The sequence below is a fragment of the Arachis ipaensis genome, chromosome B3, assembly GCF_059453495.1.
Source record: "Arachis ipaensis isolate K30076 ecotype BB chromosome B3, ASM5945349v1, whole genome shotgun sequence".
NCBI lineage: Eukaryota > Viridiplantae > Streptophyta > Magnoliopsida > Fabales > Fabaceae > Arachis > Arachis ipaensis.
The window spans coordinates 511924-534201 of NC_142438.1; the positions used below are offsets into that span (position 1 = coordinate 511924).

Consider the following 22278-nt stretch of genomic DNA (forward strand, 5'->3'; position numbering starts at 1 on the left):
TCAGTCCATCTTTAATCCAGATATTGCAGCAAGCATTTTGCAAACAACAATTAATGAAGGAGAAGATAGGATTACCTGGGCAAATGAGAAATCAGGCCACTACTCAGTAGCATCGGGGTACCAAATAGCTTTCTTTTTCTTCCATCCTCCAATTAATCAGCTCCCTGAAGTCTGTAACCAGAAGAACATTTGGAACTCGGTCTGGGATCTGCAATGCCCCCGAAGGTAAAGATCTTCATCTGGAGGCTACTTCACAATGGGATTCCGGTTCGACAGTGCATCCAAAGCAGATTCCACAATGTACAGGACGTGTGCCCTAGGTGTGGAGGAGAAAGAGAGACGGCTCTTCACTGTTTAGTGCTCTGCCCATTTGCAAATCAGACTTGGCAATTATCCAACCTCAACGCAGCATCAACAGTTAACAACAATCAAGAACCGTGGCGATGGTGGTCGAAATTGAGCGAGCTTGCACGACGACAATTGCAAGGAAGGAAGGAATTAGCATTGGCGGCTATGCTAGCTTGGACAATCTGGAAAGGAAGAAACGCTAAAGTCTTCGAAGGAAAGGATGTTCCTCCTCAACAAATGTATGCTTAAACTAATGAACTCCACTAAGAATATCAAACGCACAAACTCCACTAATTTCTTTCAATAGCCTTCTTTGGTTCAGACATGCAATCTAATCCCTACATATTCATTTCTTTCACTAGCTTTCTTTAGTTCAGCAAGTAATTTTATATTGACTTTTCCTTTTTCCCGTTAGGTTATTATGTTTTCATGTAAGGGCATTTTGGAAAATTCCTCTCTAATTAATTGGTGTTCAAGTATGGACCAGAACATAACAATGTACTCATTTTATATGATAAAATAAATATTGTCTATCTTTGGGAAAAAAATAATAATTTAAAAAATTAAAAAGTAATATTAAAATATATTTTATATATATGAGTAATTACCCAAATCAGTCCCCGAGGATTTTAGAATCGGACATTTTAGTCCCCAAGAAAAATTAATACACAGATTAGTCCCCAAAGTTTTACTCCGACAGACAAATCAATCCCTAGTTCATTTTCCGGCAGAGTAATTACTCAGATCAGTCCCCAAGGATTTTAAAAACGGACATTTTAGTCCTCAAGAAAAACTAATGTACAAATCAATCCCCAACGTTTCTCTCTGTTAGACATAATAGTCTCCCGTCCAAAAATAAAATAAAATAAAATAATTATTATTATTAATTGCACAATAATATTGTACTATATTTTTTTTATTTTTTAGACAAAAATAATGATAAATTTATTCATTAAATTCTTATATATATATGTCACTCAATAATAATAATAATAATAATAATAATAATAATAATAATAATAATAATAATAATAAATTATTAGATATTATTTTACAAGAAATTCAAAGTTAAAATCATTTGATATTTTTGTATTTAATATAATCAAAATATGTCCTATGTAAAAAAAAATTATATATGTTTATATTAAAAAATATGTATTAAAACAAAATATTTTAATTTGAATTTATATTAAATACATATTTTTTTAATACAAACATATTTTTTAAAATAGTACATCTTTTGATTATATTAAATACAAAAATATCAAATGGTTTTAACCTTAAATTTCTTATAAAATAATCTCTAATAATAATAATAATAATTATTATTATTATTATTATTATTATTATTATTATTATTATTATTATTATTATTATTGAGTGACTATATATATATATATATATAAATACATATATAAGAATCTAATGAATAAATTTATCATTATTTTTATCTAGAAAATACAAAAAATCATGGTATAATATTATTATGTAATTAATAATAATAATAATAAATAAAATTATTAGAGATTATTTTACAAAAAAATCAAGGTTAAAATCATTTGATATTTTTGTATTTAATATAATCAAAAGATGTACTATTTTAAAAAATATGTATTTAATATAAATTCAAATTAAAATATTTTGTTTTAATACATATTTTTTAATATAAACATATATAATTTTTTTTACCTAGAACATCTTTTGATTATATTAAATACAAAAATATCAAATGATTTTAATTTTGAATTTCTTGTAAAATAATCTCTAATCATTTTATTATTATTATTATTATTATTATTATTATTATTATTATTATTATTATTATTATTATTATTATTATTGAGTGACTATATATATATAAGAATTTAATGAATAAATTTATCATTATTTTTGTCTAAAAAATACAAAAAATATAGTACAATATTATTGTGCAATTAATAATAATAATTATTTTATTTTATTTATTTTTAGACGGGAGACTATTATGTCTAACAGAGAGAAACGTTGGGGATTAATTTGTACATTAGTTTTTCTTGGAGACTAAAATGTCCGTTTTTTAAATCTTTGGGAACTGATTTGGATAATTATTCTGCCGAAAAATGAACTGGAGACTGATTTGTCTGCCGGAGTAAAACCTTGAGGACTGATCAGTGTATTACTTTTTCTTGGAGACTAAAATGCCCGATTCTAAAATTCCCGGGACTGATTTGAGTAATTACTCTATATATATTAATTTGATGTTTTAATAGTAAAATAGTAAGTTGAAACAACAAAATTACTATCTCAAAATAAATATTAACAATCAAAACATGATGACTGATGAGTAGTAACAAGTGATATCTACTCAACAGCAACTAAAACAAAGATAAGGCGCCTATGCCAATAAGCGATTGCAGCTGTGTGTGACCCTGACTCTGACTCTGAGTGATGAAGACATCATCGGGAGGAGGAAGACCCTCTTCGAGCTCAGCACCAACGTATTCATGGGCGCCGACAACTTCTGCCTCAGCATCGGGGAAGAGGATTCATAGGGAGATGGTGGAGCTCAACAACGACCCTCCTCCGCACTGCTCCGCCGGCCCCAAGGGCGACAACCTCTATCACTGGATCGCCACCATCATTGGCCCCCCTGGTATGCTTTGTTATGCTATTTCAATTCAATTTCTTTCATTTCAACCATTCAAATCTTAAATTCATACATGCTCTCTCTCTCTCTCTCTCTCCCTCTTTCACTTGTCTACAGGAACTGCATACCAAGGTGGCATATTCTTCCTTGACATCATCTTTCCTCCCGATTATCCCTTCAACCCTCCCCAGGTACTCCTAATTGATCATCTTCACGATGTTTTGTTTCCTAGAATTAGAATACTTAATCCTGTGTAAACTGATTTTGTTCTGAGTAATTTAATATGTAAGTCCTGCCTTGGATTCTTTTAACTGTTTTAGGTAGTATTCAAAACTCGCATTTACCACTGCAATGTTGGCACTGATGGTCATGTTAGTCTCGGAATGTTGAAGGATGGTTGGAGTCCAGCACTAACCATTACCAAAGTGCTCACTGCAATTAGATCACTTTTAACAAATCCTGACCCTTGTAAGTTCTTCCGCTCTCTTCTCAACCCCATAATGTGGAATGGATTTACTTAAGAGTTAAGAGTTATGATAATGGTTGTTTCAGATAACGCTGTTGTCCCTGGCATTGCTCACTTGTATTTGGAAAACAAAGCAAAACATGATCTTGTTGCTGGAGAGTGGACTGCTCGATTTGCCAAGTGAATTATTCAAGCCTTTTTTTTAACTTCTTCTTTTGTATCATGTTGTTCAACTATGTCTATATGTGAATACTAGTTCATACTTGTATCTCCTTCTCACAAGCTTCAGTAATAACATAAAGCAAGATGCTGTTATCTCAAATTCAATCTATGTTTTCAATTTGTGATTCGCAATCAATTCTACTACTTGTCAAGCTCAATCAACATATGGAATGTTATGTATTAACAGTGTCTCTGGTATATTGAGCCAACTCATACTATTGCACTGTTAGATTAGGTTTGGGACTTAAAACGGAATTTGTCATAATATTAATGTCTCATAGTTCTCTGTCCATTAGGCAAACAGAAAAAGGTAGTCAATCATCCCATTTAAATGTATTGTCAAAACTATAAAAATGGCAAGATAAGTAATAGGATTAAGTTAAAGAGTGCCTTTAGGATTAGTTAAGAGGATGAAAGTGGAAAGCTTTGGTTTTTTAATGTATTTAATGCATAAAAAGCTTAAAGACTTTACATTTGATTTATATTTTTTTATTTAAATTTTCTATTTTAGTATCTTTGAAGAGTTCCTTTCGAGTATTTGTTAGCAAGATTTTTGTTTCTTCAATGTATTTTCTGTTCACTGATTAGAATATTTATTTTTGAGAATTTGACAACATGTCCCTTTCCTTCAGCCCTCCAAATGACCACATCTTCAAGCCACCCGCCACTATACATTAAAAGTTTAACTTTCAATTAAGGTAGTAAACTGCTGCCTAACATAAGAGAAAAATGTCTTTAGCATCACGTGGTCATCATTGAGACTACAACTCATTCTACACTCACTTGTCAACAACTACTCTCTATGAATTACTACATTTCTTAGTCATTCTTTTTCCCTTTTAAGAACAACATTACAGAATAGAACAATGCCGAAGCTTGCTTGCAAGAAGGAGAGTGGAAAGGGGAAAGAGCATAAGGGATCTGGGAGTTCGTGACGTTGTGAACGCAGGCTTATCAGTGGCAGAAGCCATTGAATTTGATGCTGTTTTGAGGGAAATTCTCTCCCTTTGTGTTTCCTTTACAGATATCTGGTTCCAAATTGTGACTCGGAGAGTGCTGAAGCCATCGCAGCCTCATTCGTTGCATCAACTTGTTTATTACTCTCTCTATCAATCTTCTTCCAATGCCTATTTACAAAGGAAAGGTATATGCTTCAGTTAATAATATACTTAGTGCCGCTGCAATGAATGTTTTCACTTTGAGATACAGCTATAGTGAAATATGTGTTCTTCAAACCCAAAAAATAACATAATCCATCATATTTCAAGAATATGTTTGCATACATAATTGCTTGTTTGCAAATGGAAATTCTGGAAATATTGGGAAGGAGAATAGTCTATTCGGAATGGGTTTATTAGCAGGTACTTAGGAGACATAGAGATATAGTGAAGAGAACTGTTGGTGGGTATTTTCTTGTGCAAGGAAGAGCTGATGACACCATGAATCTTGGTGGAATAAAGGTATTAAATTTATAGCGTAAGAGTGCTATATCTTTCCATGACTATGGCATGCATAAACTTAATAAGAATGTGAACTACTATGTAAATTTGTAATTGAAGGGTCACTCTGAAAATTCTTAAAAACTCACATGATCATTTCTGTTCTTTACATTAGCATTCTTGGAAGGGCTGTTCTTGTTAATCACTTGGAATGTTGTGTTAATGTAATGATATGCAGACAAGTTCTGTAGAAATTGAGCGTGTATGCGACAGGGCCGATGAATGCATTATGGAGACAGCTGCAATCAGTGTCACTCCTGCAAGTGGAGGCTCTGAACAACTTGTTATATTTGTAGTTTTGAAGAAAGGATACAGTTCCGATGTAGAAGCTCTGAAAAAGAAATTCTCTAAAGCCATTCAGAGCAACCTTAATCCTTTGTTTAAGGTTTGACACTCATGATTGATTTTAAGCAATTACAGTTACAAATATGAATAGAATGCAGATAGTTTATTGCCATGCAAAAAGTAATATTGGCTGGCATATGGATCCATATTCTTGAGTTGTGAAGGGCCGTTGATTCTATAATTTAAAATAATAAAAACAAAAAGTTTGAATAAAAGCATAAGAATTTCTATGCTGTATGCCCCTTTCCTGGGGTTGTAGTTCAATTGGTCAGAGCACCGCCCTGTCAAGGTGGAAGCTGCGGGTTCGAGCCCCGTTAGTCCCAAATGAATAAAAATCCAAAATAAAACACCAATTTGTATGTGAAAAGGAATCCTAATAACAAAAAATATCATTCCTAAGAGAAATTCCCTCTTTTTTGCTTTGTGAAAACTTTTATTTAATTTGAAATTAAAAAGTTAAAAAAAAAAAAAAAAACAGAATTTTCCCTCGAACAGCTTCGAACAAATTACCGAGGAGAGTTCTAAAGGATCAAATGAAGCGTGAGCAATCACTTCACAGCAGAATTTAGCAACATCATCATTGGTTTCCAACAAACCAGAGCCATGCAACGAGATTCAGTCACTTTCAGTCTCGTAGAATCTGTTTAATTGAATAAAGAAAATTCAATGTCCTCATGGAAGAATGCATAGTTTGTATACTACTGGAATTTATCAATAGTAAGATTTAGTTAAAAAGTATACTAAAGGATATTAATTGAGAGGATGAAAAATAAATTTTTTTTCAATTTATTAAATAAATATGAAACTTAAAAAGATTACATTTACTTTCTATTTTCTATTTAAATTTTTTTATAACATTGTTAACAAGATTTTTACTTTTGATTTCTTAGATCATTTTTTTAAAGTAAATAAAAAAAAGAGTAAATTTTAATATAACTATGTTATGATTATTACGGTGAATATGTAAATATTGTTAAAATTAAAGTAACTATTTTTTTTATATTTTAGTAATATTTTTTTAAGTAATATTAAAAAAACGTTATTTAATAATAAAAAATATTATAGTCAAATATAGTCATCAAACTAGAATATCATAAATAAAGATGGAAACTCAACTGCAGTCGAATTTACGCGAAATTGATATCTAAGAGCCGTTAAAAAATTTAAGTGATTTGACTAAATTTTCATCTAACGACTCTCAAGTATCAACTTCACGTGAAGTCACTTACCTAAGTTTTTACCATAAATAAAAATGGCGGCTATTTGGAAGCTGTACGCCTGTACTGCACGTTTCTTTTTTCTACCGACTTTTTAAGTTGCATACTATATATTAAAGAATTAGAGTACCTAATAAAAAGTTTTGTATTAAGACAAACAAAACTTAATGGGATTGATTATACTAATAAAACATCTTTTAGAATTAGAACTATGGATGTAAATAATTATTTATAATTAAATGTAGTTTGACAAAATTGACGTTACAGTTGAGCTCCAAAGTAATAACGTAATTAATGGAATTCAAATCTGAAATTGGGTGTCTGCGGGCAACCCCATATATGAATTCGGGGTTTAAGGGGTTGGGGTTAGGTGTAAAGCATCACGTGGTTCACCGTTCACCTCATTCGGAAATCATTAGTCACCAACTACCCCTCTCCACCAACTACTTCTTTTCTTAGTCATTTCTTTTTCCCTTTTGAGAACTTAACAGAATACACCAGCGCTGAATCTTGCTTGTGACTTGGAAACTGGAAATGGCAAAGACCATAAGGGAGTTGCAAGTGAAGGACTTTGTGGACGCAGGGTTATCACTGGCAGAAGCCATTCAATTTGACGGTGTTTTGAGGGAAATTGTGTCCCTTTGTGTTTCATCTACAGATATCTGGCGCCAAATTGTGACTCGGAGAGTGCTGAAGCCATCTCACCCTCATTCACTCCACCAACTTGTTTATTACTCTCTCTATCACTCTTCTTCCCATGCTTCCGATGATGCTGATCCTCCTCTATATTGGTTCCCTTCTTTGTAAGTACTCTTAACTGTATCTCTATAGTATGTATCTGTCACTGTTCAATCTTCATTGTTGAATTTTGATTCCAGGAAGCAGGCCAGACGCACCAACTTGGGTCGCCTCATGGAAACATATGGTCCTAAGCTCTTGGGAGATTCCTATAAAGACCCCATTACTAGTTTCCGTCTCTTTCACAAATTCTCTGTTGAACACCCTCAGGCAAGTTCTAACACTCAAACACTCCCCCTCTTGATTTAGGTCATTTGATTGATTACGTGTCCTGTTATTGCTGCAGGAGTATTGGTCCATTGTTCTTAAAGAACTCTCAGTTTCATTCATTAAAGCTCCAAGGTGCATTTTGGATACTTCTGATCCCTCAAAGCCTGGAGGAACTTGGCTTCCCGGAGCTGTCTTGAATATTGCTGATTGCTGCTTGCAGCCGAGCACACGCCCCTACAAACCAGATGACAGTTTAGCCATTGTCTGGAGGGATGAAGGATTTGATGATACCGAGGTGAATCATATCACACTCAAACAACTTCGACAGCAAGTAGCGTATGCTCTTATGATTACCTCACTTATCATGCTGCTATTATTCTTTTCCTAGTTGTATCTCACGCTTTTGTTCTGATTTTTCTCTTCCCCACTTGAAGTAGTTTTCAATCTGTTTTCTCTTTTCTAATGTGTTTTTTTCATTTTATTTCAGGCTGGTAGCCAATGCAATTGAAGCCACGTTCTCAAAGGGAGATGCAATTGCAATTGACATGCAAATGACAGCCAGTGCTGTCATTATATATTTGGCCATTGTTCTCGCAGGATGTGTTGTAGTCTCAATTGCTGATAGCTTTGCACCAAAAGAAATCGCAACTCGCCTGCACATATCTAAGGCAAAGGGTATATTCACACAGGTAATCCTTTTTACTGGCCTGCTGTTGATATAAAATCATTTGTGAGTCTTCATCTAATAGCATAAGCATTAAGAAGAGTTGGTCCTTGACTTTGTCAGCTTGAATTTGTTTTCAGGATTTCATATCTCGAGGTGGCAGGAAATTCCCTCTGTACAGGTAAACATTTGTTGGCTTTATAGTTGTTGCAACATTGAAAGAATCATCTTTTGGTCTAAACCACTAGTATCCACAGGGTTATTTCTGATGTATTTTATTTCTGGTACAATTGACAATGTATTTGTGAGCGTATATTTTGGAATGACTGTACTATTTCCCTTCTTTGGCCAATGTTTTAAATATAGATGATTGCAATTCAATTGATGCTTAATGCAACATGAATGCCCCTTAGACTGGATTGCTTCACAACCTGTGAAATGAGAAATCTCAAGCTTCCTTGTACTAATGCTTGAATTTATGAAGAAAATTAAGGTGGTTGTTCTTTTTACAAATTAATGGCTACACTCATAAACTAGTTCTCCTTGGTCCTTGCAGTCGAGTCGTGGAAGCAGGCGCAAGTAAAGTTATTGTGCTACCTGTGATAGGTGACGATGTAGGAGTACAATTAAGAGAACAAGACATATCATGGAAGGCTTTTCTCTCTTTTGGAAGGAAGCATCCAAGGTAATGTGCATTAGAGTTTGCTTAACAATCAGTTTTCCCAACTAAAATCAGAAAGGTGAGAAGTTGAATTGTTTCTCTTGTGTATTCATAGCAGATCACCACACTACTCTCCGGTATATCAATCAATTGATTCTGTCACTAACATACTTTTCTCATCTGGAACCACAGGTAAATATTCTCAATTGAATAACATCGATTAGTGATTATTTACCATTATGATGATCTTCTGTTTATATATATTTCTTGCCTTCACAGGGGAGCCAAAAGCTATTCCTTGGACTCATCTTTCGCCAATACGTAGCGCTGCTGATGGATGGGCTTGCATTGATATTCAAGCCGGAGATGTCTATTGCTGGCCTACAAATTTAGGATGGGTTATGGGACCAACTCTATTATATTCATGTTTTCTAACTGGCACAACTCTTGCTCTCTACCATGGTTCTCCTCTTGGCCGTGGTTTTGGAAAATTTGTTCAGGTGATTCTTCCAAACACAATAATAATTTAGAGTTTAATTGCAATGTAAAACCCTTTATTCATTTAACTATAGTTGTGTAGGATGCAGGTGTTACCCATTTGGGAACAGTTCCAAGCATAGTAAAAGCTTGGAAGAATACGCGATGTATGGAAGGCTTGGATTGGACAAAGATAAAGTAGTCTCTATCATAAGCCTAAATTAATCAAGCAATTGATATGAAAAATGAACTGAAAAACTGTGGTTATATGCAGAACATTTTGTTCCACTGGAGAAACCTCAAATGTTGATGATGACCTTTGGCTTTCCTCAAAATCTTACTACAAGCCAATCATCGAAACTTGTGGTGGTTCTGAGCTTGCATCTGGTTACGTCATGGGAAGCTTACTGCAGCCGCAAGCTTTTGCGACATTTAGCACACCATCAATGACAGCTGGCTTTGTCATCCTTGATGGAAATGGAGATCCTTATGTCAGTACATTTTTCTTCCTTATAACATGATTTTGCTCCAAGTTGACACTGCAAACAATCATGCTAATACCTTTGTGTAAAATGTTATCTTTGGGATTAGTGTTCTTTTCTTCAAAATATTTTTCTTATCCTTTTTATATCTTTAACAAACATAACAGCCAGAGGATGTACCTTGTGTTGGTGAAGTGGCCTTATTCCCTCACATTATGGGAGCAACTGAAAGATTGCTTAATGCTGATCATGATGAAGTGTACTTTAAGGGAATGCCTATTTACAAAGGAAAGGTACGTGCTTCAGTTAATATACTTAGTGCTGCTGCAATGAATGTTTTCACCTTTGGATGCAGCTATCTTGAAAGGGGTAAAGTATTATTTTGGTTCCAACGTTTGGACTGAATCCTAATTTGGTATCTAATATTTTAAACGTCCTAATTCAGTCTTAAAAAGTTTCAAACATGTTTAATGTTGTCCCACAATTAAATTTGACAGGAACAATTAGCATATTGAAAAGGCAATAATGTTTGGTTTCGGTACATAAATAAAATCGATCCACCAACGATCACCAATGTAAAAGATTTTTCCTTTGATTCTGGAGCGTTGATGATTGATTGATAGGGTTTGGGATTTTTTTTACAAGAAGGAAATCGACAAGAAGTGTCATAAGAAGGTTTTCGTTATGGTTTTCTAACATACAAAAAAAGATATGACTTAACAATAACGTTGTTAACGTCCACTTCTTTTAATTATTCGTGTCAAATTTAATGATAGGACAATATTGAACCCGTTTGAAATTTTTTGGGATAGAAATAAGACATTTGAAATGTTAGCGCCAGATTATAATTTGACTCAAACGTTGGAAACCAAATAGTACTTTATCCTATTTCAAAATATTTATTCTTCTATGCCAAAAAATAGCATAATCCATCAGATTTCAAGAACATGTTCGCATAAAAACAACTATTTGTTTGCAAATGGAAACTCAAAATAATTGGGAATGGGGAATAGCCTATACGGAATATGATTTGAACTATGGATTCACTAGCAGGTACTTAGGAGACATGGAGATATAGTGAAGAGAACTGTTGGTGGGTATTTTGTTGTGCAAGGAAGAGCTGATGACACCATGAATCTTGGTGGAATAAAGGTATTAAATTTATGGTGTTAGAGTGATGTATCTTTCCATGACTATGGCATGAATAAACTTAATAAGAATGTGAGCTACTATGTAAATTTGTAATTGAAGGGTCACTCTGAAAATTCTTAAAAACTCACATGATCATTTCTGTTCTTTATATTAGCATTCTTGGAAGGGCTGTTCTTCTTAATTACTTGGAATGGTGTGTTAATGTAATGATATGCAGACAAGTTCTGTAGAAATTGAGCGTGTATGCGACAGGGCCGATGAATGCATTATGGAGACAGCTGCAATCAGTGTGGCTCCTGCAAGTGGAGGCCCTGAACAACTTATTATATTTGTAGTTTTGAAGAAAGGATACAGTTCCGATGTAGAAACTCTGAAAAAGAAATTCTCTAAAGCCATTCAGAGCAACCTTAATCCTTTGTTTAAGGTTTGACACTCATGATTGATTTTAGGCGATTACAGTTACAAATATGAATAGAATGCAGTTAGTTTATTGTTGAGCTGGGAAGGGAAATCAATATGATTCGGTTATGAATTAACAATAGTGACACTCTTGGTATTACGTAAACAGGTAAGCACCGTGAAAATTGTGGCTGAGTTTCCTCGAACAGCTTCGAACAAACTACTGAGGAGAGTTCTGAGGGATCAAATGAAGCGTGAGCTATCACTTCATAGCAGACTTTAGGGACATCATCATTGGTTCCCAACAGACCAGAGCTATGCAACGAGTTCCCTTTCAAGCCCAATGGAACTTATTAAGTGAAGAAAGAATATGCAATGTACTCAGAAAAATGCATTTGTATACTAGTGAATTTATAGATAATAAGTACGCAATAAGCATTATTCTAATACCCCTTTGGTAAAGAATAAATGGGAAATCAATCAAAAGTTTTAGGATGAATTATTTCATATTAAAAAATTTTAGTGACCTATAAATTCAATTTTTTTCAGTAGTTTATTTGGTATTATAAAAGAATTAACGTCTATCACCAAATTTTTTTCAAAAAATTTACTTGGTATTTTCTTTCTAAAAATCAATCGTAAAATTCATCAAAAATCTACTAAGTTTATTAGTAAAATATTAAAGGACACATGACGATAATCCCGGAACGAATATGCATGACAAAAATGACGATAATCACGGGATACATTAATACGCAAATTTTAAAATCTTATAAGACACAAAGATACGCATACATATAAAATATAAAATATTTTTTAAATAAATTGTAATGATATTTTGATATTTTATTGATATTAAAATATAAATTAAATTTTTTAATTACTTTTAATGTCTTATTTTAATTATATCAACTACTTAAAATATTTTTTATTTTAATAAATAATAATATATACTATATCTAAATTTATTTCAAAAATATATGTTAAGAATAAGATTGAACACGTTCACACGTGATGGTATTTAAGTGTGTTCAAACGTGTCCAAAAAAAATTTTTTTATTTTTTATTAAGACACGATTGAACACAACAGACACGCGTGTCAAACAACTGTTAATAAATATCATATCCAAAATGTGTCCAACAAGCGAACACAACAACTCAACGGAATTTCCATTGTCCATTCTTGAGAGTGAACCACGTGTCTAGCATTACATATACTGAATTGACATGTAACTAAATCAAGGATCGACTCATAAAATTTCTAACACCTCAACCTCCGGAGTCTTGTCAAAATTATTATGCAGTTAAATTCATGAACACGTGTAAAGTTTAAACTAAAAAGATCCAAAAAAAACTATTGGAAAGATATAATTTATAGCCATCAATGATAGTTTTAATGGTGTGAGATTGGTGTGAGATTTCATCCAATGGCACACTTTTCTTTGCTGGTTACATGCTGGCCAGAATTTAACAAAATTACTGGCGCTTGACTTTTCCATTACAGAAATATAGAATCAGCACAACGTTGACAACCAATAGGATGCGTTGCGTTTATGGCTTCAACGCGACTCCGTTCAATTAATATCCCCCAAGGTATGAGGAATCATCCATACTGAACTACGAACTCTGAACTCTGAATTGGCATAAAGTAAACATCAAATGAAAATAGAAATTCATCACCAACGTTATCATTACTGATATATCCTAAAGCGAGGGAAAGGAAAAAAAAAGGGAAAAAAAGAGAAGAGGGGGGGGGGGGGGGAGGGAGGGAAGAATAAAAGAAAAATGTGACCCAAAATTTGGCCAAATACAGAAGGAGGTGCTGGTGTTGGTTCATAGTGCTTTAGTACCGCAATGCGACACCAACCGTATGCCTCCTGTAAATTCATTCACAAGACTTTGATGACAAGGAAACAATGGGTAGTCATTTACACAAATAGATACTCAACACCAACTGAAGCCATTTCTAAACTTGTGACAGAATGAAAAAGCAAAGGACAGAAATACAAATTCGAAACATTTAAGATTTCTTTCCCCTGCCAATATCTCATCATCAAATTGTACTGCCAGTCAAGCACAAAATTTTGCTTCAAACCTATACCGAACTGAAGTGGATAGATGTCACTGTCTTACGTATTACCCCAACCTGGATTATAACCTCTATTTCATTTCTTAGCTAAGACCTCCCCTTTGCACTCACTACCAGCAGCAACCACAAAACCTGCTCCGACCTGCAACACCGGCAACATCAAGGTCCAGTTCACATTGCAACCATAAAAATAAGTAATATCTCAAATTAGTCCTCAAATTTTTATTTTATGGACAAATTAGTCCACAAATCAAATTATTCATCTACATGAAATGACTGATCTGAGAATTTTAAAAATGTCTTAGAGACCGTCATATCTTTATTAAACAACGATGAAGACTGATTTGCCTAAACATTTTGGCAGAGTATAACGTGAGACTGATTTGTCTAAAAATAAAAAGTTGGAAACCAATTTGGTAATTAAAATTTGTTGGGAACTAAAATTTCTAACTAAATTTCTGGAGACTGATTAAGATATTACTCAAAAAACAAGAGAAGTGAATTACTTGACAATCTTTTAGTACGGCACGTTCTTGTAGCTGTACGTTGCTGCAGATAACTGAACCTTGGATTGAACAACCGTCACCAATGGTAACATGATTCATAACTATTGAATTAACAACCTGCAACCATAATAGCGAAAAATGAGGGAATTACTATAAACTACTTTTACATAGTAAATACATCACCCGAGTTAGATGCAAGCCAGCGTTGCTGATCAATGAGGATTAGAGAGAATCACACACATATCGTCCCACCTTAACATTTGCACCTATCCTGCAGTGACGGCCAATGACAGACCGTTTCACACTGCATTTGTCACCCATCTGTGAACCTTCCCCAAGCATACAATGTGGTCCTACCTAAAACAAATCAAGAGCATATGAACTTTAAGATGGGAAAGTAAAAGCAATGCAGAATACTGTATATCAGATAGCAGTGTTACTGTACAAATACATAAACCAGTTGCACTTGAACTTGAACTTTGCACTGTGCTTAATTAACTTACAGTTGTTTTTGCTCCAAGCTCTGCTGAAGGATGGATAATGTTATTTTGAGCAGAGAATGAATACCCTGACAAATGATTAGCTTCTCCTATCACCTGTCACATTAAAAATAAATATAACCCAATAAAGTTGAATGTACACAAAGTAAAATGCAAGACAATATCAAGTGCTTGATAAACAACATAATTAATATGACAAACTTACATCTCGATTTATATCGCTGTATGCTTGTATAGAATTCAAGCGAGCACAATACCTGTTGCTTCCGGCAATATAAACACAACATTTATGAGTTTTTCTGAAAGAAGTGCCATTAGGACTCAAAGCATATCGTTGATGAAACGTCCGCTCAGATGCATTAGCAAGTATTTGTGATAACATTTGTTGATTGCTTTGAGCAATAATCTTCTCGGTTCCATTTTCTTCTACTTGTGCTACGCCATTCAGTAATGCTTCTGATTTCTACCTCTCATTTCAAAATTTTGAATTAGGTTAAAATCCCACAAAAAAATTTAAACTACATCTATGCAAACCTTAAACAACTAACCAGTTGGCTTCGGACAAGATATGGCAATACATCATGTTTTAGGCTATGAAATGTACCCTTTTGATCTAAAACTTCTTGTAAAATTGATCTGCAAGAAAAATATGTATTTAAGATACAAGCAAATCATTTATAATATACAACATAGAATATAGATAGAAGCTGAAAATTAAATAAACATACCTTTTGAATGCATACAAGTGAGCATCCATTAAATCAGCTCTGATTTCTATCTGCATGAAAGATAAAAAAAACAGAAAATTAAATAAATAAGGATAAGGGCATAAAGTCTTCCATTTAATTTTCTACTATTCAGATAGCACACTCATAGTTCCATTAAAAAATGTTTTTTCTACCAGTTAAAACATCTGTGCATTTCTGAATACAAGCATAATAAAAACTTTCACCTCCGAGGCCTGAGCAGATAGAAAATAAAATAAATGTGCAGAAAAAGATATGCAATAAGTATAAATAGAAGAAACATGTGGTTTCAAGTTATGTTTTAGAAACACTGAATTCCCACAGTTAAAGAAGAAGAGTCTCTTATATCAGAGAAGTTATAGGTAGTAGGAACTAGGAAGGTTCAAATTCAAGGAAGATAAAAATACCTCGCCAGCTGCACGGAGTATGCTCTTCTGAACTCGGAGATCTTTTTCAACTTCAGCTCCTGAAAAGAGTTGCAGCTTTTACATTAAAACACATAAAGGTATAGTGCCATCTATAAGGAAAAGCTTGATATCTTACCAGTTGCTATGTGAAGTAAGAACTGTTGTGTGGGATCCAATCCTATCAAGTTATAGCGGCCAGGTTTCTTGGTTTTGTCTTTCCCACCAGAGGATCCTGACTCTGAAGGCCCACTTACAGGAGCAGAACAAAGCATAGCAGTGACAACAGCATCATGCCGCCTATGAGTAGCTGCAACTGCACCAAGTGGCACATCAGAAACAAGATCACCACTGACAACCTGCAGAGAAAACAAGACAATAATTCAACAATTTTGTTTAGATGTCAGAGTTAAGACTACAAGGGATAGGGATATTCGGTTATTCACCAATATGTCCTTAGCAGTTAGGTGGTGTGCAATCGCTCGAATAGCACCAGCAGTTCCTACATCCTCGGGAACTGCAGCAACCTGGGACATTTTCAAACACACACCAAAAAATAAATAAAATAAAAATAATTCACACATATAGCACTTATACGGAATGAGTATATTCACTACTGGGATATATATAGAGCTAACGACCTTTGGCACCCAAAAAAATTCCATAATTATAGAATCTTCTTAGCAGGATATGTTAAATGTTGCAGGTGAGTTTTTTACAATAAAAATTCATAAATTTGATCATGAAAAGTGATAAAATAACATAATAATAGTCAACATTATAGCCCTTGTACTTCCCACCTTTCAAGTCTTCAAACTATTTATTTATTTAGTTATGTTCTAAGTTTGATTCAGTCAGATATAATTCCTTTTTCAATCAAGTCTTGGAATCAGACACAGAGATCACTATCCTCTAATTAGGCTTTACACAACAACAGCATCCAAATCTTAACTCACTAGGTGCCATTGGTTACCGAAATAAAACAATATTATAGCATTGTAATGAGAGAAAAACAATACTCTATATAGGAAGAGAAAAAAACCGTTGTTCCCTTAAATGATTGATCATAATACTGCCCTAATCCTGTCATACGGCATAGGCACAAAATAGAGTAGTTACCTCGACATGGAGGCGATCAGCATAAGCCGCCGATATCCAGCCCCCAACATTAAGAGCAGCATCTTCGCCTTCGACTACCTACTCATCAAAACAGCATCAGCAATTAACTCTCAGCTGAAAATTCCATTGCCAATTCACGACAATCGCTAATTATCAATCAGTACTATAACCTATGCATCTATCACTATCAGTTAGAAGAATTACAAATGAAAACGATAGACTAGCTAAGCAAAATTAGAGTAATTAGCACATTACCACAATGAGATCTTTGAGGTTGCTAAGCTCCAATAGCTCGAGCACGTAAGAGATAACAGGCCGGTTCGCCACCGGAAGCAAGGCGTTCGGAATCTCCTGCGAAACGAAACGAGACGAAAAGAAATGTTTCAACTACACATTTAGACGTCCGAAAATAGGGTTTACTTGGAAGCATTCTCCGATAGCGGCAATTTTTCATCCTCCGAAGAAGCAGAGAGAGAGAGAGAGTACCTTGGAAACGAGAGGGAGGAGTTTCTTGGAGACCCCGCCGGCGAGAACAACGACTTGAAAGTCCATGATCATCGCTGAAGAAAGGAAGGGCTTTCGGAGGGTTTTCGATTCTGTATCCCAAATCTCGGATGTCTTCACTGCGGCCAGCGGAGCACTCACTCGCCGAGCCCAAACCAGACACGATTCTGATTATTGTTTATTACTAATCTGCCCTTGCATTTTAAGCTCCAGTTTTTACTTTTTAGCATGTTGAGGTTATGTATTGATAATTAATTTGTTAATGAAATCTAGTAATAATCTCACATTCTCATGCAAGCAATGAATGCAAATCTAACAACAATGTTGGTTTTTCTGTGAAAGACCTTCAATTTTAGGATGTGCTTGTATCAAGTATAAAAATTAGAAGATGGTAAATGGTCTATTTTGTGAGATTGTCCCTCATACTTTGGAGTATGGATATTCTCCATCTCTCTTATTTGAAAAAAAAAAAGGTTATATATATAATAAAGGATAAAGTATTAAATTGGCCTGTAATTCTATTTTGGTCTTTAAGGTTTAAAGTGTTCTATTTAAATTTAAAAAAGTTTTATTTAGCTTCAAATTAGTTCCATCATAAGGTCAAAGTTAAATAATTTACTGAATGTCTTATATGACAGCAGTACAAAAACAAGTTTGATAATCTTAGATAATAAGTACAAGCTCCAAAGGTACAAAATTAACTGTGGTACATCAATACATTTATTTATCATTCTCCTTAATTATATAGAAAATATTTCATTTAAATTGAAAAAAATGATAAATAAAAGTATTGATGCATCCACGATTGATTTTGTATCTCTGGAGTTTGTACTTGTTCTTCAAATTATCGATCTTGTTTTTATAATACTGTCATGTAGGACATTCTAATTATTTAACTTTGACATCATAGTGAGACTACATTGAAGTTAAATGAAACTATTTTGAATTCAAATAGGACACTTTAAACTTTAAGGACCAAAACAGAATTATGCCCAAACGTAGAAGATCAATTTAATACTTTTTTCTATAATAAAAGAGTGATTCCTCTAATATAATTAAAGAATTTCAATATATCAAACAGTAAAAATAATAAAGTAATTTTATTTATTTATTTTTGTATTTATAATTTTATTTAAATAATATAAAATAAATATAAATATCTGAATATATTAATAAAAAAATTGATTGTACAAAAGTATTATATATATATCGAGAAGTTAAATTTTCCCGTTAACTTTTTGACCAATAGACTTAATTAAAAACTTCTTGTAATTTTTTGTATAATTTTTTTTTTCAAAAATTAGACTTTTGTGTATGTAAGAATAAAAGAATAAAATTATATATTTCTTTTATTATTGACATACATATATATAATATGAAATTTATTATTGATTTTAAATATAAACTACATTCTAAATTTAAATATTATCTTATTTTAAATTTAAAATTTATCTTGTTTAAAAATATTTTTTTTTAAATTAAATCACAGTTCAACTTGATATAGATTTGGATTTAGTTAAGATCTTGTACAAATTTAAAATTTAAATTTATATACAATTAAAATATTGTCTTTGTAATAAGATAACAAATTAATAATAAGAATTTCATTATGTATATATTCGCTTATTTTTCTTTTACGTGAGATTTAAGTTTAAATTTTTTGGAATGTCTTTTTACATCCTTTTACAACTAACCTAATGAATTTTGGGGGGTCATTGAGAGTAAAAGAGAGTATCCACAAGAGTGTGAGAGAAGAAGGAAAAACAAAATCTCATTTTTATGCAGAATAGCAGATTTTAAACAGCAGTTCTCATTCGTTCACCGTTGGATCATATTGAAATTTGGATTGCAGGTTCATCTCATTTTGTTCGTCATTCTAGACAATGGAGATGTTGATTGAAGGTCTGTAGTGGGAGAAATTAACTTCGAACAATGATTTTGGATATTTTTCATCTTCTTGTTACTCATTTGTAAGTTTTGGTATTTTGGTGTTTTGGCTGATTGTATGCACGATTTATGTTTTATTTGAAATTCTCTTGTATCCCATATTTGATTATAGTAGAACTATTTTATTGGTTTGGACGATTTGTGATTTTTACCTCTCACATTGAGGGATTTTCATGTTAAAATATCGGTGTGTTCTTGTTTTTGCTTTACTTGATATATTTCCTTACTCATAGTTGCTGCCATATTATTTTATGAGTGCTTCCATATTATTTTTGTGTTGAATATTTATGTTGCTTTTGCTGCTAAGCTCTTTCATATTGGTATCAGAGCTTGTTGGTATTTTTCTAGAATTGTGATTCTATGGACAATGGAGGCTAATATTAATATTAGTAGAATGATCATTTTTAATGGCCCTAATTATGATCACTCTTGATGTAAAGATTAGGCAGTGTATTTTTATTAGCTATGGCATGAATGAGTTTGGTTACAGGTTTTTATGATCCTATTAACAAAAAGGTGATTCAAAGTATAGATATTGTCTTTGTTAAAGAGCAAACATTGAAGGATATTGATAATGCAGAGAAGTTAATGGTTCAATCTAGGGATGATTTTTCTAACTTGGATATTATTTTCTCTACGCCTATGGTGAAAGATGGTAAAATTGAAGCTCACAATAATAAGTATGATACAGGTGCAAGTGAAGATGAAACAGTTGATCTGACACATCATGAAGTTAGTGATGATGATCATGATGAATAACCAACTTTAAAAATCCCTGCAAATACACTCAGAAGATCTACAAGAGAGCGAAAGCATTCATCAAGGTATTTTACACATGAGTTTATTTTGTTTTGTTGACAAATATGGAAGAACCTGAATGTTACGGAGAGGCTATTGAAGATGGAAGCAAAGTTTAATGACTTGAAACTATACAAAAAAATAAACTCCTTACTTAAAAATGATACTTATGAGTTAGTGAAGCTACCTAAGGATATGAAAACTTTAAAGAACAAATGGATATTTCGAATCAAGAATGAAGAACACAATTTTAAACCTCGATATAAAGGTGGATTGGTTGTTAAAGGCTTTAGCCAGAGAAAAGGTGTTGATTTTGAGAAGATTTTTTCTCCTATAGTGAGGATGTCATCCATTCGTACTGTACTTGGATTAGCAGCTTCTCTTGATCTGGAGATTGAGCAAATGGATGTGAAGATAATTTTTTTCATAGTGATTTGGACAAAGAAATCTACATGAAGTAACCGGAAGACTTTGTTGTTAAAGAAAATGAAGACCTTGTATGCAAACTTAATAAGAGTCTTTATGGGTTGAACCAAACTCTAAAACAATGGAATAAGAAGTTTAAATCTATTATGGAGGAGCATGGTTACCATAAGACAACTTCAGATCATTGTGTATTTATGCAAAAGTTTTCTGATAGTGATTTTATCATTCTTTTACTTTATGTGGATGATATTTTGATTATGAGCAAGAATGCTTTGAAGATTAATGAGTTGAAGAAATAGTTGAGTGGTGCACGAAATCACAATCACACTTTTGCAATTCCGCACAATTAACCAGCAAGTGCACTGGGTCACCCAAGTAATAACTTACGTGAGTAAGGGTCGATCCCACGGAGATTGTCGGCTTGAAGTAAGTTATGGTTATCTTGTAATTCTTAGTCAGGATATCAGTAATGATTCTTAGTTTTAATTGTAAAAAGTAAAAGAACATGAAATAAATACTTGTTATGCAGTAATGGAGAACAGGTTGAGGTTTTGGAGATGCTTTGTCTTCTAAATCTCTGCTTTCCTACTGTCTTCTTCTTCACGCACGCAAAGCTCCTTCCATGGCAAGCTGTATGTTGGTGAATCGCTGTTGTCAATGGATAACGTCCGTCCTCTCAATGAAAATGGTCCATCTGTGCTGTCACCGCAGGGCTAATCATTTGTCGGTTCTCACTCATGTTGGAGTAGGATCTATTGATCCTTTTGCGTCTGTCACTACGCCCAACACTCGTGAGTTTGAAGCTCGTCACAGTCATCCCTTCCCGTATCCTACTCAGAATACCACAGACAAGGTTTAGACTTTTCAGATCTCAAGAATGCTGCCAATTGATTCTAGCTTATACCACAAAGACTCTGATCTCACAGATTTGAATGCTTTGTTGTCAGGAGAGGTAATCAAACTCGTGAACCAGGAACCCAAGAGATATACATTCAATCTAAGGTAGAACGGAAGTGGTTGTCAGGCACGCGTTCATAGGTTGAAAATGGTGATGAGTGTCACGGATCATCACATTCATCATGTTGAAGTGCGAATGAATATCTTAGAATAGAAACAAGCATGATTGAATGAGAAACAGTAGTAATTGCATTAATCCATCGAGACACAGCAGAGCTCCTCACCCCCAACTATGGAGTTTAGAGACTCATGCCATCAAAGATACAATATGAAACATATAAAATGTCATGAGATGTAAAATGAATCTCTAAAAGTATTTTTTATACTAAACTAGTAACCTAGGTTTACAGAGAATGAGTAAACTAAGATAGATAGTGCAGAAATTAACTTCCGGGGCCCACTTAGTGTGTGTTTGGGCTGAGCATTGAAGCTTTCACGTGCATAGGCTGTTCCTGGCATTTAACTCTAGCTTTTGTGCCAGTTTGGGCATTTAACTCCAACTTTTATGCCAGTTCTGGCGTTTAACGCCAGAATAGGGTAGAGACTTTGCGTTAAACGCCAGTTTGCGTGATCTCAACTCGGGCAAAGTATGGACTATTATATATTGCTGGAAAGCCTAGGATGTCTACTTTCCAACGCAATTGAGAGCGCACCAATTGGGTTTCTGTAGCTCCAGAAAATCCATTTCGAGTGCAGGGAAGTCAGAATCCAACAGC

The 22278-nt window shown here is 33.6% G+C and overlaps 4 protein-coding genes across 6 annotated transcripts; 3 read left to right on the forward strand and 1 right to left on the reverse strand.

The window, feature by feature from the left end:
• Nucleotides 1–2654: 2654 nt before the first annotated feature.
• Nucleotides 2655–3759, forward strand: LOC107629458 (constitutive photomorphogenesis protein 10). The gene is made up of 4 exons (XM_016332260.3): nucleotides 2655–2980; nucleotides 3092–3165; nucleotides 3295–3442; nucleotides 3527–3759. Exons 1-4 carry the CDS (start codon nucleotides 2776–2778, stop codon nucleotides 3622–3624), a joined length of 525 nt encoding a protein of 174 aa, XP_016187746.2. The 5' UTR covers nucleotides 2655–2775; the 3' UTR covers nucleotides 3625–3759.
• Nucleotides 3760–4639: 880 nt separating this feature from the next.
• LOC107629459 (putative CoA ligase CCL12) lies at nucleotides 4640–5721 on the forward strand. Its single transcript, XM_016332261.3, has 3 exons — nucleotides 4640–4806; nucleotides 5024–5122; nucleotides 5340–5721. Exons 1-3 carry the CDS (start codon nucleotides 4786–4788, stop codon nucleotides 5550–5552), a joined length of 333 nt encoding a protein of 110 aa, XP_016187747.2. The 5' UTR covers nucleotides 4640–4785; the 3' UTR covers nucleotides 5553–5721.
• Nucleotides 5722–7004: 1283 nt separating this feature from the next.
• LOC107629457 (putative CoA ligase CCL12) lies at nucleotides 7005–12122 on the forward strand. 3 transcript variants are annotated; one of them, XM_016332258.3, is made up of 14 exons: nucleotides 7005–7526; nucleotides 7602–7731; nucleotides 7808–8067; nucleotides 8219–8420; nucleotides 8536–8576; nucleotides 8952–9080; nucleotides 9172–9248; nucleotides 9336–9556; nucleotides 9637–9731; nucleotides 9808–10024; nucleotides 10183–10308; nucleotides 11069–11167; nucleotides 11385–11591; nucleotides 11736–12122. In XM_016332258.3, the coding sequence occupies exons 1-14, from the start codon at nucleotides 7258–7260 to the stop codon at nucleotides 11847–11849; spliced, it is 2187 nt and encodes a 728-aa protein (XP_016187744.1). In that variant the 5' UTR covers nucleotides 7005–7257; the 3' UTR covers nucleotides 11850–12122. The 3 variants fall into 3 exon arrangements, with proteins under 3 accessions (XP_016187744.1, XP_016187745.1, XP_088365906.1); XM_016332259.3 differs by having other exon boundaries at nucleotides 9175–9248; XM_088509780.1 differs by lacking the exons at nucleotides 7005–7526; nucleotides 7602–7731 and having other exon boundaries at nucleotides 7851–8026.
• Nucleotides 12123–13364: 1242 nt separating this feature from the next.
• Nucleotides 13365–17831, reverse strand: LOC107629456 (transferases/nucleotidyltransferase). Its single transcript, XM_016332257.3, has 13 exons — nucleotides 17417–17831; nucleotides 17186–17281; nucleotides 16931–17008; nucleotides 16258–16338; nucleotides 15951–16170; nucleotides 15815–15873; nucleotides 15390–15439; nucleotides 15210–15297; nucleotides 14867–15124; nucleotides 14665–14757; nucleotides 14414–14518; nucleotides 14162–14278; nucleotides 13365–13797 (listed from the first exon to the last, which is right to left on the reverse strand). The coding sequence occupies exons 1-13, from the start codon at nucleotides 17486–17488 to the stop codon at nucleotides 13732–13734; spliced, it is 1383 nt and encodes a 460-aa protein (XP_016187743.1). The 5' UTR covers nucleotides 17489–17831; the 3' UTR covers nucleotides 13365–13731.
• Between the last annotated feature and the right edge of the window lie 4447 nt (nucleotides 17832–22278).

Excerpts from the sequence above, each read along its gene's own strand:
- LOC107629458 (XM_016332260.3), top strand. The coding sequence starts at position 2,776 with ATGAAGACATCATCGGGAGGAGGAAGACCCTCTTCGAGCTCAGCACCA. Across the intron at positions 2,981-3,091 it reads CACCATCATTGGCCCCCCTG|GAACTGCATACCAAGGTGGC; the intron begins GTATGCTTTGTT and ends ACTTGTCTACAG. Across the intron at positions 3,166-3,294 it reads ATCCCTTCAACCCTCCCCAG|GTAGTATTCAAAACTCGCAT; the intron begins GTACTCCTAATT and ends TAACTGTTTTAG.
- LOC107629459 (XM_016332261.3), top strand. The coding sequence starts at position 4,786 with ATGCCTATTTACAAAGGAAAG. Across the intron at positions 4,807-5,023 it reads TGCCTATTTACAAAGGAAAG|GTACTTAGGAGACATAGAGA; the intron begins GTATATGCTTCA and ends GTTTATTAGCAG. Across the intron at positions 5,123-5,339 it reads TGAATCTTGGTGGAATAAAG|ACAAGTTCTGTAGAAATTGA; the intron begins GTATTAAATTTA and ends AATGATATGCAG.
- LOC107629457 (XM_016332258.3), top strand. The coding sequence starts at position 7,258 with ATGGCAAAGACCATAAGGGAGTTGCAAGTGAAGGACTTTGTGGACGCA. Across the intron at positions 10,025-10,182 it reads ATGGAAATGGAGATCCTTAT|CCAGAGGATGTACCTTGTGT; the intron begins GTCAGTACATTT and ends CAAACATAACAG. Across the intron at positions 11,168-11,384 it reads TGAATCTTGGTGGAATAAAG|ACAAGTTCTGTAGAAATTGA; the intron begins GTATTAAATTTA and ends AATGATATGCAG.
- LOC107629456 (XM_016332257.3), bottom strand. The coding sequence starts at position 17,488 with ATGATCATGGACTTTCAAGTCGTTGTTCTCGCCGGCGGGGTCTCCAAG. Across the intron at positions 16,171-16,257 it reads TAACTGCTAAGGACATATTG|GTTGTCAGTGGTGATCTTGT; the intron begins GTGAATAACCGA and ends TTTTCTCTGCAG. Across the intron at positions 14,519-14,664 it reads AGCTTGGAGCAAAAACAACT|GTAGGACCACATTGTATGCT; the intron begins GTAAGTTAATTA and ends GATTTGTTTTAG.